The sequence below is a fragment of the Polyodon spathula genome, chromosome 25 (genome assembly GCF_017654505.1).
Source record: "Polyodon spathula isolate WHYD16114869_AA chromosome 25, ASM1765450v1, whole genome shotgun sequence".
NCBI lineage: Eukaryota > Metazoa > Chordata > Actinopteri > Acipenseriformes > Polyodontidae > Polyodon > Polyodon spathula.
In genome coordinates this window covers 20,332,525-20,345,345 of record NC_054558.1, presented here as the reverse complement: position 1 = coordinate 20,345,345, position 12,821 = coordinate 20,332,525, and the positions used below count along the sequence as shown (strand labels likewise).

At 39.9% G+C, this 12,821-nt stretch overlaps 1 protein-coding gene across 1 annotated transcript; it reads right to left on the bottom strand.

The window, feature by feature from the left end:
- Window positions 1-2,037: 2,037 nt before the first annotated feature.
- Window positions 2,038-8,938, bottom strand: LOC121299628 (trichoplein keratin filament-binding protein-like). The gene is made up of 13 exons (XM_041227476.1): window positions 8,632-8,938; window positions 8,211-8,412; window positions 7,012-7,222; window positions 6,558-6,614; window positions 6,011-6,079; window positions 5,421-5,594; window positions 5,071-5,183; window positions 4,751-4,817; window positions 4,374-4,546; window positions 3,902-3,983; window positions 3,439-3,624; window positions 3,035-3,178; window positions 2,038-2,826 (listed from the first exon to the last, which is right to left on the bottom strand). Exons 2-13 carry the CDS (start codon window positions 8,399-8,401, stop codon window positions 2,794-2,796), a joined length of 1,500 nt encoding a protein of 499 aa, XP_041083410.1. The 5' UTR covers window positions 8,402-8,412; window positions 8,632-8,938; the 3' UTR covers window positions 2,038-2,793.
- Between the last annotated feature and the right edge of the window lie 3,883 nt (window positions 8,939-12,821).

Here is a 12,821-nt window from a genome sequence, read left to right as displayed (position 1 = left end):
TGTTCTAAAGGATAAAGGTCGGCAGTGTGATATAACTAGCAGGATTTGAATGGATTTACCAGCATTCAAAACGGCATTTTAATGGATTTAACAAGATGCAAACAAGGGACTAAAAAAAGCCTGAAGTGGATCTGGTTCAATCGTGTAATTAATTGAAGGGACAGTAAATAAAACAAAAAGGGAATTAACCAAGAACGGTTACTGCCTTGGGACAAGTAAGCTTTCAAAGAACATTCTCAGTGATTTTGAATTTTTAATTTAGTCTAGATCATCTCTGGGTTTTGAACCCTGATCACCTTTACCTTTTGAGCTGATCTGATATATTTGATTCAACTGATAACACCTCAGCTCAGAAGTATACAGTGTAGGTTTGAAAATGAGCCAGTTTACTATAAAATGCTGCACCCCCTAGAGGTTGCACCAGTACTAGAATTCAGCCCTTCGGAAGATGGCTGCTGTGGAGAGAATCCATGATCAACCCTTGGTGCCAATTAGAAAGCTGCTTTCCCAGGCACTGACATCACTGTGTTCTAATTCACAGGTATTGTTTGATTCTGTTCTGATTTCACTGGTTTGTATTCTGTCAGGAACTGTGAGACTAAAAGCCATACCCCAGTTGTATTACAGCACTGATATACCTCATGCGTACCACCTTGGGAGCTAAACCACAAGCACCTGTTTCTCTGTGACATTTGGGTCCCTGCCGCCTTTAAAATAAACCATGCTGTCTGACTGCAGGTTTGGTAAGATTTGTTCTGTATCATTTGAGCAACTGAATTCCATCTCTGTCACTATCTGCCTCTTTTGTACTCTCACCTATAGAAGAAATGAGAGACTTTCTTCATGACAACTCCAGGCTATGACATTTACTTGATACCATAAGAGAGCTTAATTATTTGAATTTCCATCCTACAGGGTTTCCTTTTTTTATATAGATATTTCTCTTCAAATACTTTTTAAATGCACTTAAGTCTACAGTAACAGTAGCTCATCTATCTATTTGACATATTACCTAAAAAACTGGTTAATTAGTTACCTTCAATTAAAATCAGAAATAGCAAAAGCTTCATGTGTTATTTTAATATAATTTGCTTCTTTCCATTTAGTTTTTTATATTGTTGTCAATGTATTATTCAGAGCTATGTTGTTCCAGTATTGTGTTTTATTCATTTCCCTCCTATATCTGTATCAACTAAGTTTTCAGCTCAATTCACTGGTTCTGTGGACTGGTAACCTCTCAGGCATTTCATGTGATGTTGTGACCAATGGCTCTATAGTATAGTACGCTTTCATTTCCAGGCACAAATGTGCCAAGTGTCTGTGTGAAAGGCCTAATGCCACCGATGACACTGTGTACCTGATCATCTTTACACTTAATTTGTCTTTTGTTTGTTTGTTTGTTTGGTGCCATACTGTACACAGCATTTTGCTGTTTGCCGAGATCCTTTCTGCAACCAGGTTACTTCAATATCAAATGTCTTTTTGTTGCTGCTAGAAACCCCCCCCCCCCATAAAGCTAATAATCTAAAGCAGATGCAAACCCTCAATTCTCAGTGTTATACTTGAAAGTCAGCAGTTGTTTGTTAAATGTCTTGTCCTCTACAATACAATGTGGGCAGGTCTTCATGTACATTACAGACATTGGATAAAGTCGCCTTTATTGTATAAAATTGTATTTATAACTGTAACCTGACGTTTGATGTTTTTAGCCTTTATTGTATAGATTTGTTTACTGTAAAATTATTGTATCTGCATTTTATGTGTTATAATTTTGTTTTGTTTTTCTTGCCTGCTAATTATGTAATAAACCAGGCTTTAAATTATCGTTCTTTTGTCATTACTAACACAGGACCCCATTACATGCATGGTGCTGGGGTGAATTTAGAAGGATCCATTAGACAGAAGTGTTGGGCCTGCTGGTAGTCTGGTTTTTGATGGAATGGCCCAAATATAGTTACTGTAATTATTTTCTCTTTTATAGCACACAACTAAATTGAGCAAAATTATTTGTAACAGAAAAACACTGACATACTTGCTATATAAAACTTGTTTTATTTGTTAGAAAATAACACCATACTACAACGATTTTGAAGCTATTTAAAAAAAATAAGAAAAAATACATACTTTAGGAATACAGTTATTGTTTAGCAGGACTGTAACAATCACTTAAAGTTCTTGCTAGAGTGGAGAAATGATATCTTAGGGTGATGGGCTGCTATCTTTTCAATGACAGCTTCACATGGTGTCAAATGCTATAGCTAAACAAGTCCAGGTTATTTCTAAAGCAGCACCTTGTCATCCTGCTAGGAGATGGGCAGGTTCAGAAACTTACTGATTTAATGTAGCCAGTCCTAATTATTCCAGTACACACAGCGTCTCCATGAGCCATGCTGCTAGCTGGAGCAGGCATGGGTCATTCCTTAAATACCAGGCTGATACGGTGCTAGATGCAATTATACATCTCCTAAATAAAAAAACATTTCCAAGTCACTGTACAGACATAAAATTATCAGAAATAAAAGACCCACTCACTTCAAATCAGTTCATCATCATGTGTTGAGTACCTGATTTCATTATCTCCAAAGCCAAACTCCTGAGAAGCAGCAGGTTGATATCAGCATTACCCTTTTCAAATTGTAATCTATTTATATACATATTAATGCTTCCTAAAAATGACTAGTCTAATGCCAAACACAATTTTAAATTTTAAAGCTTTATCACATACAAATCAAGCTTCACTACATTCATCAGCCTTCTCCCTCACATCCTGGACTCATGCTGCTCATTTTGTCCTCATGTCCATGCTGTTCTTCGGCGATTGTGAACCTGAAACAAATGGATGACTGTATGTCAAATACCATTCCATCACCAACTGCACCCTTAGATCTTTTACAAATGCCAGATTTGTTTGTATCATTCTAACTGAACAAGACTTCACAAGTCTCAATTAGAATGAATGGAAATTTAGCAGCTATAAAAAAAAATTGAAATAAATGCAGCCCAGCTGTGCGCAGTCTGTTTCAGAGATCCCTACCTTCTCCTGGTATCCACGCTGGGTCATCCTCTCTACCTCCTGTTTCTGCTGCTCCTCGTGGTACCTCTCAGCCTCTCTCTCCTCCTCTTCCTCCTCGACTCTCCTGCGCAGAGCTGCCCACTCCTGCCTCTTCCGTTCTGAAATCTGTTACCCAAAAAAATTTATGTTAACACACTCAGTCTCACACTCTGCTGCAAGCAACAATAAAACGTCTTCAATCTTCAAAGCCTCCTGTATATACCGCTAAACATTTATATGGATTAGCTTGCACAATGTATTGATGCAGGGATATACACTGGATGTGTTTGAAATCGATGCAAAAGGATTAACAATATAAATGTGAACAATATAGGCCATCTCAACAGGAGTATCCAATGTAAAATGGTCCTCCCCCAGGAGTGCACCTGTGCAGCGATCTCTTGTTTGCGAGCCGTCCTCAGCTCTCCCTCCTCCTCTCTCTCGCGGTGTGTCTTCTGCTTTTCCAACTCCAGCTCTTTGATCAGCTCCTCCCGCCGCTGGAGAGACTCTTCTTGGGCATGGCGATTCTCCTTCATCTGCTGTTCAAGCTGTTGCTGCCTTCCCAGAAGCACCTGCAGAGAGACCTCCAACCTTAGCGTATGCTTTAATGTGCTATTGCACAGATGCAAAGACGCTTCAATCTATTTCAGCATTTCAATGACCCATCTATTTTAGGTTTAAAAGCATGGCGTGAATCAGCTGCTGATTTACTTGTGTGATTGCTTTATTTTTTGACGACCGCTCTTGGTGGTAAAGCATTTACTGTTTCTAACTTAAAATAAATATCAGAACTTAAATATCAGAATTATTTTATGAGCATTATGATCAGCGGATTGGAAAAGCGCTTACCTCTTGCATGAGCCGCTCCCTGGCCCTTCTTTCTTTCTCCCACTCAGCCTCTCGCTTCTCCCACATGCGCTGGGCTTCCTCCCTGTGACACACACACACACACACACACACACACACACACACACGTGTTAGACTCACATGGCTAGTCTCACACAACTACCACTTAAGAGTATTCTAAATCAATCAATGCATTAAACCAGGTAATAAACCAAGAAGAACGTAATATTAAGAACTTATTTTCCAATTTATAGGGTTGACCCAGCTAAAGTCCAACAAAAGCTGAAAGTTTTTTGACAATAAAAAAAAAAAAAATTCTACAAATGGTAACCAAATACTAAGAATAAAAAGGTACCCAACCAACTGCAGCATATTAAAACCAAATGTTATACTGCAGAATAGCCGTATTAACAGAGTTAGGCAATTTTAGTTTGAGACAGCTTTGGACTTCTGTAATACTGAAAGTTGTGCTAACCTGTAGATGGTATCGAACTCTGCCTCCCTCTCCCTCTCCAGCTGCAGCTGCTCCTCAATCACTTCCTTCATCCAGGCTGCATCGGCGATGGCTCGCTCCCTGCGCGCACTGTTCAGCTGCTGCTCCACCCCCTCCTGCTCCAGCAGAGCCTCCAGGATTCGCCGGTCTGCCTCCTGAGCACAGACAGAAATCACATTCACAAACCACACCAGCCTGCTGCTCCTCTACACACCCAACCCAACAGTCTTACAGTAAAAACAAAAGATAGAGATATATAGACAGATAGACAACTTTTCTATAAAACTGAGTAAACTTTGTCAGGCTGGCAGTCAGGCTTTCCATCTTGTCTTGAACTTAAACTGAACCACCCCACTTACCAGCTCCTGCTGGACCTGTTGTGCTCGTCTCCGCAGCTGGGCTCGGTACTGACGGGTCAAAAACCGTCTAGAAGATAAAAATAATAATAAAGAAATGTGTACAGACTAACCCTTACCTATCCATATCATCTAGTTTATAACTTTAGAACATCTGGTTTCTCAATGAATTACATTTTTTCACAAGCAGGTCTCTTTCTTCCATCCTTTCCTTTCTCATTGATCCTTCTCCCTGTGCTCCTCCCTCCATCCTTCTGTCTCATCCCTCTGCCCGTCTCCCTCTCCCATTTATCCTGCCCTCCCTTATTCCCCTCTTGCAGTACCCCAGCTCAGATTTCTTCCTCCGCTCCTCCAGCTTCTTCCTCTCCTCCTCCAGCTCTTCCATCTCCCAGCGCTGCTGTAGCAGAGTCTCCTGCTCCTTCCTCAGCTTCTCTGTCTGAAAGCACAGCCACCTCCTGCATCAGCACACAAACCCTCAGACTTCCACTCATGTAATACAGTAAAATACTTTATACATATGTTGGTGCATTGAATTTTCCCCTCTGAGACTTTAAATGATAATTGCCCTACATCAGATAACAATACAAATGCAATGAAGAAGTGTTTAACAAGTCCAAAACAATAACTGGTGAAACGGTGGCTCCGAGGCCTGGAGTGGCGGACCAGTGCGAACCTCCAGATCCCGCAGTTTCAACTCTTCCATCTGCTGCTGGAGTATCTCAACTCTCTTCTTCTCCTCCTGCTTCCTCCTCTCCTCATCCTGCTCCATTCTCTCCATTGCTTCCTTCCGAGCCCTTTCGTACTCATTCTCAAATCTTCTCTTCTCCTCCTGAGCCTTTTCCTCCATCTGGGAAATAAAAGCAGTGTTGTAAACCACCCTAACTGATACTTGAGACTGATAATATTTATGAACCAACTGCAGAATACATATGCATAGTTTACAATCCTGGTTTTCTTTGCTAGAATGCCAGTGATCTTTATTAATGAAGTTAAACTGCAACACTACAGAAGTGGGTATCCTCTCTTGACACCTAACACAGTTTGAGAAATGTTATCATACTAGCATACACTCGACTTCTGATACATGACAGCCCCTGAGTGAAAAGCAATCGCACAGCCTGGGTATCACAGGGAGCTTGCGTTCAGTTGTGAAATGTGGTATTGATTAGCTGGGTATTGATTGGTGTGACCAAAAGTCACATTTACCTCATAGCCTTTGGAGCAAAGACATTTATACATTTTTGAGTGCTAAATTGTTCATACCTGCTTCTTTTCAGTGATCTGGGATCCCCACTTGCTCACCACATGGTTTTTGTGTAAGGAAGATTCAACCTGCAAAGTGAATTCACATAGGTGCTATCTCTGGAACAGGAAAACAGTAATGTTTTGAGGGAGAGGGTGGCTATTCCAGTAACAGTGACTTAGCTCTTTTAGGGACGCCAATTAATTTAGAAAACTCAAAGCACTCCTCTCAAATGAAAGCCACAGCTCTGTGGGGGAAGGACACAATCCTGAGGTCAGGTTTACATTTAGTTATGGAACAATGACATCAGCAGACTTTCGTTTCAGAATCAGACAGTACTGGAGTTCTAATTTTAACAGCATGCGATTCTATACATTGAATCACATATCCCAAATGAACAAATATTATCAGACTCTTTCTCCTACCCACCCCTATTCTAAATATCATGACTGCGCAGACACCAATATAGACGACAATATTGAAATATCCTGCAGAGGATAACATTCAGAACATACGTCCACTGTACACGTGCAGAACTCGGTAAAGCAGTTTTACTGCTTGCAGTACCTGCCGTAGCTCTGGATTATTCTTTTTCCAGTGCTCCTGCAGCAACTCTTCAGCGAACTGTGAACAGAAATAAAATATTTTATCACGATGCATCACTGTGCCACGCTGGTCCTAAGTTATTTCTTGCAGTTTGCCAACTGACACAGAAATCGTACATGCAGTATTTATTAGAATTAATTAGTTTCAGTGCAGTATTAATTACAATTCTGCTGTGACTGCATCACGCCGCTTCGAGCCTGTAATGCATCTGAACTGAAACATCACAAATGAGCATAAGCAAGTGCAGTGGTAACAATGCTATCATTTAACACCTCAAGTATTGAACAACTCTTTGATGGATCAGGCTTTATCATTTTACTTCTTGATATTTTAACTGACAGATATGTACAACATTGTGTTTTTTTGGATACAGACTGTATGTGATCACACACCTGCTCAACGGCACTGTCCTTACCCTCTTCCTGCGCTCTTCCCTAGCTGATTTCAGCCCTTCCTTCCTCTCCTCCAGCTCTCTGACCAGGCTGTCCCTGTTGGGGGTGCTTTCTTGGAGCTCCGCTTCCAGCAGGTCACGCTCTTCCTGGAGGAGGGCCCGGAGTCGGTCCCTGCGCAGCTCAAGACTCCGCCTCTTCTCCTCCTTCAGCCTATCTCGATGGTACGCAGACATGCTGACAACAGGGACAGGTGGTTGTATTAAAATAGTTACAAAATAGTTATATTTATTTTTTAATAATATGTAAAAAAAAAAAAAAAAAAAAGACTGATAGTTCCTGCTTCTTTTTTTTTTTAATTACAGTCCTCCAGGAAACATGTCTCACTTTCAAGTTGCTCTATTTTAGTTCAATTTATATTCACATCAATTGAGGAGTTTTTTTTTTCATCCAGTTTTTCACTGAGGGAAATGTAAGCAATCCTTTTAAGGTCAGGCACTGCTAGATGCCAGTCAGTGTGAATGACGAACCGTTTGAGCAGTGGTTAATAGCAGCCAAACACAAAATGCATGGCAAATTTCTCAGGTGTAAACTTGTAAGCCGTGTGATAAGCTGAAAATGACATATGTTATAAGCTAAACTTAAAGGCATGCACTGTTTACAAGAGCCAACAGCAAGCTGCAGCATCAGTGCACTCATATACAGCTGCAATATCACAGTTCACGCATATACAGCTGCAGTATCACTGTGCACCCATATACAGCTGCAGTATCACAATGCACCCATATACAGCTGCAGTATCACTGTGCACCCATATACAGCTGCAGTATCACTGTGCACCCATATACAGCTGTGACCAAAAGTTTTGCATTTTCTAGAATTTTAAAATTGAGACAATTAAAAAAAAAAAAAAAACGATCTTTTATTCTACACCATTTAATCAAAGAAACTACAAAATGATATCTCGAAAGCCTACCGGAAGCCATAACAGTTGTACAGTATTTCATGTTAGAGTTCTAAATGTCACATTTTTCAAGTCTATGAAAAACTACAACGCGGTATGCAATTCAATATGTTAAAGGAGCATTATTTAGCAGGTGTCATTCGACTTAACTGAAGCAAAGTTTTTTGTTTAAAACCTGTAGGGTGAAGCACAGCTTTTGGCCGTCGCTGTACAATGAACATCTGATTTGATTCTGTATGGGCGCTGTGCGAAACGGCTCACCTTTGCTGGTAGGACTCGCTGGAACTCCACTGCGCCTGCTTGCTGCTTCGCACATCGTGTTGTTTGAAGTACTGCCGGTGCAGCTCCCATTTCTGCCTCCAGAGAGCCTCCTGCTCCCGCTGCCTGACTATTTGCTGCTCCAGACAGCGAGAACGGCCGGACCAGCGTGAAGATAGTGTGGGCAGTGCCATCGCTCCTCAACCTGAACTCACCGTGCAAGACATTAGCGTTACTGCTGAAGCATCGCTGCGCTGTAACTTTCAAAATCAAACTGTGGACACGGACAGTCAAGCAGGAATCTCAAATTAAGTACACCTGCGACTAAACTACATTATTATCTGTTGCCCACACTGCGACATCAGTTTAATACATTCTTCATTTCTGAACCACGATAACAACGCGCAAGGATGAAAACACTCACGTATTGATGATTATTGGGGATTTTTGCCGTTGTTTTTGAAACTCTTCCCGGCTCACAGTTCTTCAACAACCGTTTTCTGTTTGTGACAGTTCCTCCAAGCAGCTTCCTGTTTTGCCTGGTAACCAGATCAACTTCCTGGTTACAGTACGGGTATTTACAAAGGGCAAAATACCAATTTGTTTAGTTCAGATGATTAACAGAATTTGCATTTTTATTATTATTATTTTTTTTAAAGTAATAATTATTATTTATAGTAGGATCAGGGTGTGCCCAAGACATTTTTAGACGATTTTTGTTCTTATTTTTTGTAGTTTCAGTATAACGTGGTTTTGCATATGTGGCTGGGTTTTTTTTTTTTTTTGTATGAAAAAAATGTTTGAAAAATTAGCAAAAGGTTAGTGAAAGAGTAAAAAAAAATAATAATAATAAGACCAGGAAACTATGGTAAATAACAAATAATGAATGCATGCAATGAAACTATGGTTATCACCGTAAAGCACAGTCAAATAACAGTATACGCACGATGAAAATATTGTAGAGATTAGTGCTTAACATTTAAAAGATTTTATAAATAATGTTTAATAGACCCATGCATTAAGACACTGTGTCGTTTTATTTGTAATTGAGCTATTAAACCGCATTACGATCAGTCAGAATGCAGCCGCGGCGTTGTCTGGAGAAAGATTGAACTTAATTGCTACATTCAGTGTCATCGTCTGCCCGCTTGCATCAATAATAGATAGCACATGAATGTTTCATGACGACCAGACGATGTTCACTAATTAAGCCTTGTGTGTCTAGCCAGATATAAAAACTGGTAAATAAGATATAAATACATGAAAATAAATGTTGGCTCTTTTAGCATTTATAATTCTGCATTGGGCAACGCTGCATTATTAACCGTTCTGCTGGTTTGAGATTTTATTTTTAGTCAGCACAGGTCAATTATTTTGTCATATTTCCTTTAAAAGGGGACACTTTTTACAGTGGTTAACGAACAATGGAAACCTACATCATGCTGTTGCTAGGTAGGTTACAGAAAGGCACTCTTTTTTTTTCATTGGCAGACTATCTCCCACCTCCTTTTTTTTTTGATAGGTCGACTGGGTAATTTCACCTGCTGGATCTAGCTCGCTGTGCGGGCCCTGGAGCTGCCAGTAGCTTCAGTGGCTTGCGCCTGTGTTAGTTGAGAAACTTCGTCGGGAGTTCCGGGTTTGTTTTGTTTATTTTCTTTTTAAGTCTGTCAACCATGGCTATTTTGATGGAGCACCAGTTTAAGCAGCTCCCGGCTGACAAGCAAGTGGATACGAGATCGTTCCTGGAGTCGGTGTCTCACATTCCGCCTTTCTTTGGTAAGTTTCTTAATGTACCTGCGCGGACCGACTTACCTGCCGAAACCCTGGGTTGCATTTCAATTCTCTGTTAAAGTTTTTAAACATTGTAATCGTTTTGACAACTTTAAACGTGAAAGTGTTAAGACTTGCTGTATTGTTTCCGATGCATGCTGTGTGGATGGGATTGCCAAGCTGTCTTTGAGACGAGTGTTTAGAGTAGAATGCATTGTAGTTTATTAAATCTATCTTCATCTGTCGTTTTTACAAACTGTGGAGTTTGAATTTCCCTTGCTTTGTGTCATTTCGTTCAATCACTAGCACCCCACCGTACAGATTTGTATCATTTTGCTGTGTTTGCGTGTCTTTTAAAGTTGTGGCAGGATGTGTGTCATACTTTTCTGTGTGGCAGTTCAGTGTCAATGTCAGGCTCGTAGCTAAGCCATTCCAGTTGATGTTTTGTATCTCTGTTGTTTGTCTAATTTTTATTCGGTGTTGTTAATCTCATAAAGCCCTGGGGTGGCACTTACTGCAGTCTAATGGGAGAGCTGTTTTCCCTTTCCTGAGAAGGTGCAATGGAAATGTTTAATAAGACTGCTCTATTTAGGAAATGTTTGACCCAGGCTGAAATCCACATGCAAGGTATCTGCCCCTTCAAATATTCGCAACGACTGATGTTTAGGTACTGTGCTTTTGCAGCTAACCCATTACCCAACCAATGATCCCACTGCACAGTAGTTGTGTTGTTAAGGGAGCTGCAAGCTAAGAGTCTTCCGTTTCTCCTACAGCGTTGTGACTGATTACATAATGCATGTTTAATCAGTTATCAATTGGCCTATCCTTTATCCTTTCTTACCTGCTCAGTTAAGGCACAGTTATTTGCACAGTACAAGAATCTGAGTAGGGATTAGCCATTGCATTATAATAATAATAATAATAATAATAATAATAATAATAATAATAATAATAATAATACCAAAAATATAATTTACTACAGTGGTTCTTTTACATAACATTTAGAATTTGTTTAAATCAACAACATTATGGGTAATATTTATAATATATGGATGTTTCTTCTACGGATACCAGCATAGCAAATGATTGGGTGGAAATGGGTTTCCTTCCAGAAGGACTCCACAGCGTGGATGTTTGATGCCTGTTGAGCCTCCTGCCAGCATTAGTTAATCACTCTATGGAGAAACTCCATGTTGAAGAAAGTGTTCCCGGACTCGGCAGCCACGTCTTGAAGAAAGTTAAAGCCGTGATGTTTACCTCGGGAGTGTCCTGGACTGCCGCTAAACCACAGGCGATCATTACTTCAGACGCCTGCTTCGCTGTCGCTGGTTTTGACATCAGACAACGTGATCGCATTTCTGTCTGGTGATGTAGTACACACCCAGGGAGATCTCTTTCGTGCTAGACCTTCCATATGTAAGCAGTGGTTTAATGACTTAGCCAACTGCAACTAAACATGCCCTCACTTTAGGGCTTTTTTTTTTTTTTTTTTTTTTTTTTTTAAGTTAAATATTAGATAAACTTTTAATAGTTTTCCCTACCAAACAAGCAAAACCAATTCCTTATGCCTGTATTCTACCAGTCTCCAAACCCATTACTGACCAAAGTGTGATCTGACTAGACTGATGATCTGGACAATGACTACAGGCAGAATTTGAGTTTTGATTTCAATGTATATAAAACAGGTTTCGCTTCAGTGTGCTCAAATGCATATTCCCATGGTGTCTCCTCATTGCAGGAGGTGGGATGTGGCATGAGCCACGTTGTTTGTGTTTGTGTCTTCACTTCACATGTAATCAGTAAATAGAATTGTACCAAACAGCGTCCATACAGTGTTGAATGGGGGTTGAGCAATCATGTCAATTGAATTCAAGTTGTGAGTTGAGCTCACAAAAAGGCATGTGATTTAAGTGGTGGAGGAGTGATCAGACAGATGTTGGGTATGGAACTTCCATTCAGGGGATTAACATTTTTATAACACGTTATTGCATTTAGAAAAATAAATCATTTCTAGCAACTAATTGTGGTTTAGATTTTGAGGAAAATGTTACATATTGCATGATTTGATGTAACAAGTCGTGGTCCTTAAAATCCAGATATGTGGTATTGGGTGTTATTTTTTGTTTTTTTACAAAGGCCCATTCAACTGATGCTGTATAAGAATGTGTATTTTTTTTTTTTTTTAAAAGCTGTTATTTTGCCACCACTAAAGAAAAGACTAGAGCAGGTAATAATGTGCTTTCTGTTTAAAGAAGTTTGTTAAACATGATAATGGCAGCAATGTTCCCCTGCATAGACCTGTTTTTCAGGCTTTCCCATCTGACCGTCCCTTACCAAGTGTCTAAAAGGAAAGGTGTAGCACAAGTTTCAAGCACTGAGATCCTACAAGAAGTATAATTGAAACTGGAGAGGAATGGAAACCCCCAATTAAATATTGAGGTGGTATGTGAAATATCTTCATTATTTTGCAGACTTCATTTCAAAGGGCATTGTTTTTCCACTACAGACTACAGTACCTGGTACCTTATCTCACTTTGGATTGCATTGTGTGTTTGAAATCGATAGGGCAGGCAGGTATACCTACAATATATTCTGCGATTGATCTGTGAACTGTCGGGGTACAGCTGCTGTGGTCCTGGCTGTTTCCATTAGTGTTACAAATCTGTGTCATAAATTATTAATGATACCTTCTCATCTAACCCATTAACCAGCCTGAAAAAAATGTGTCCAAGCCACTGACATCTACACATTACAATCTGGCTTGTAAACCTGACTTCCCACACATGTAAAAGATCACAGATCTGGAGAACGTACAGTAACATTAAAAAAAAAAAAAAAAAAAAA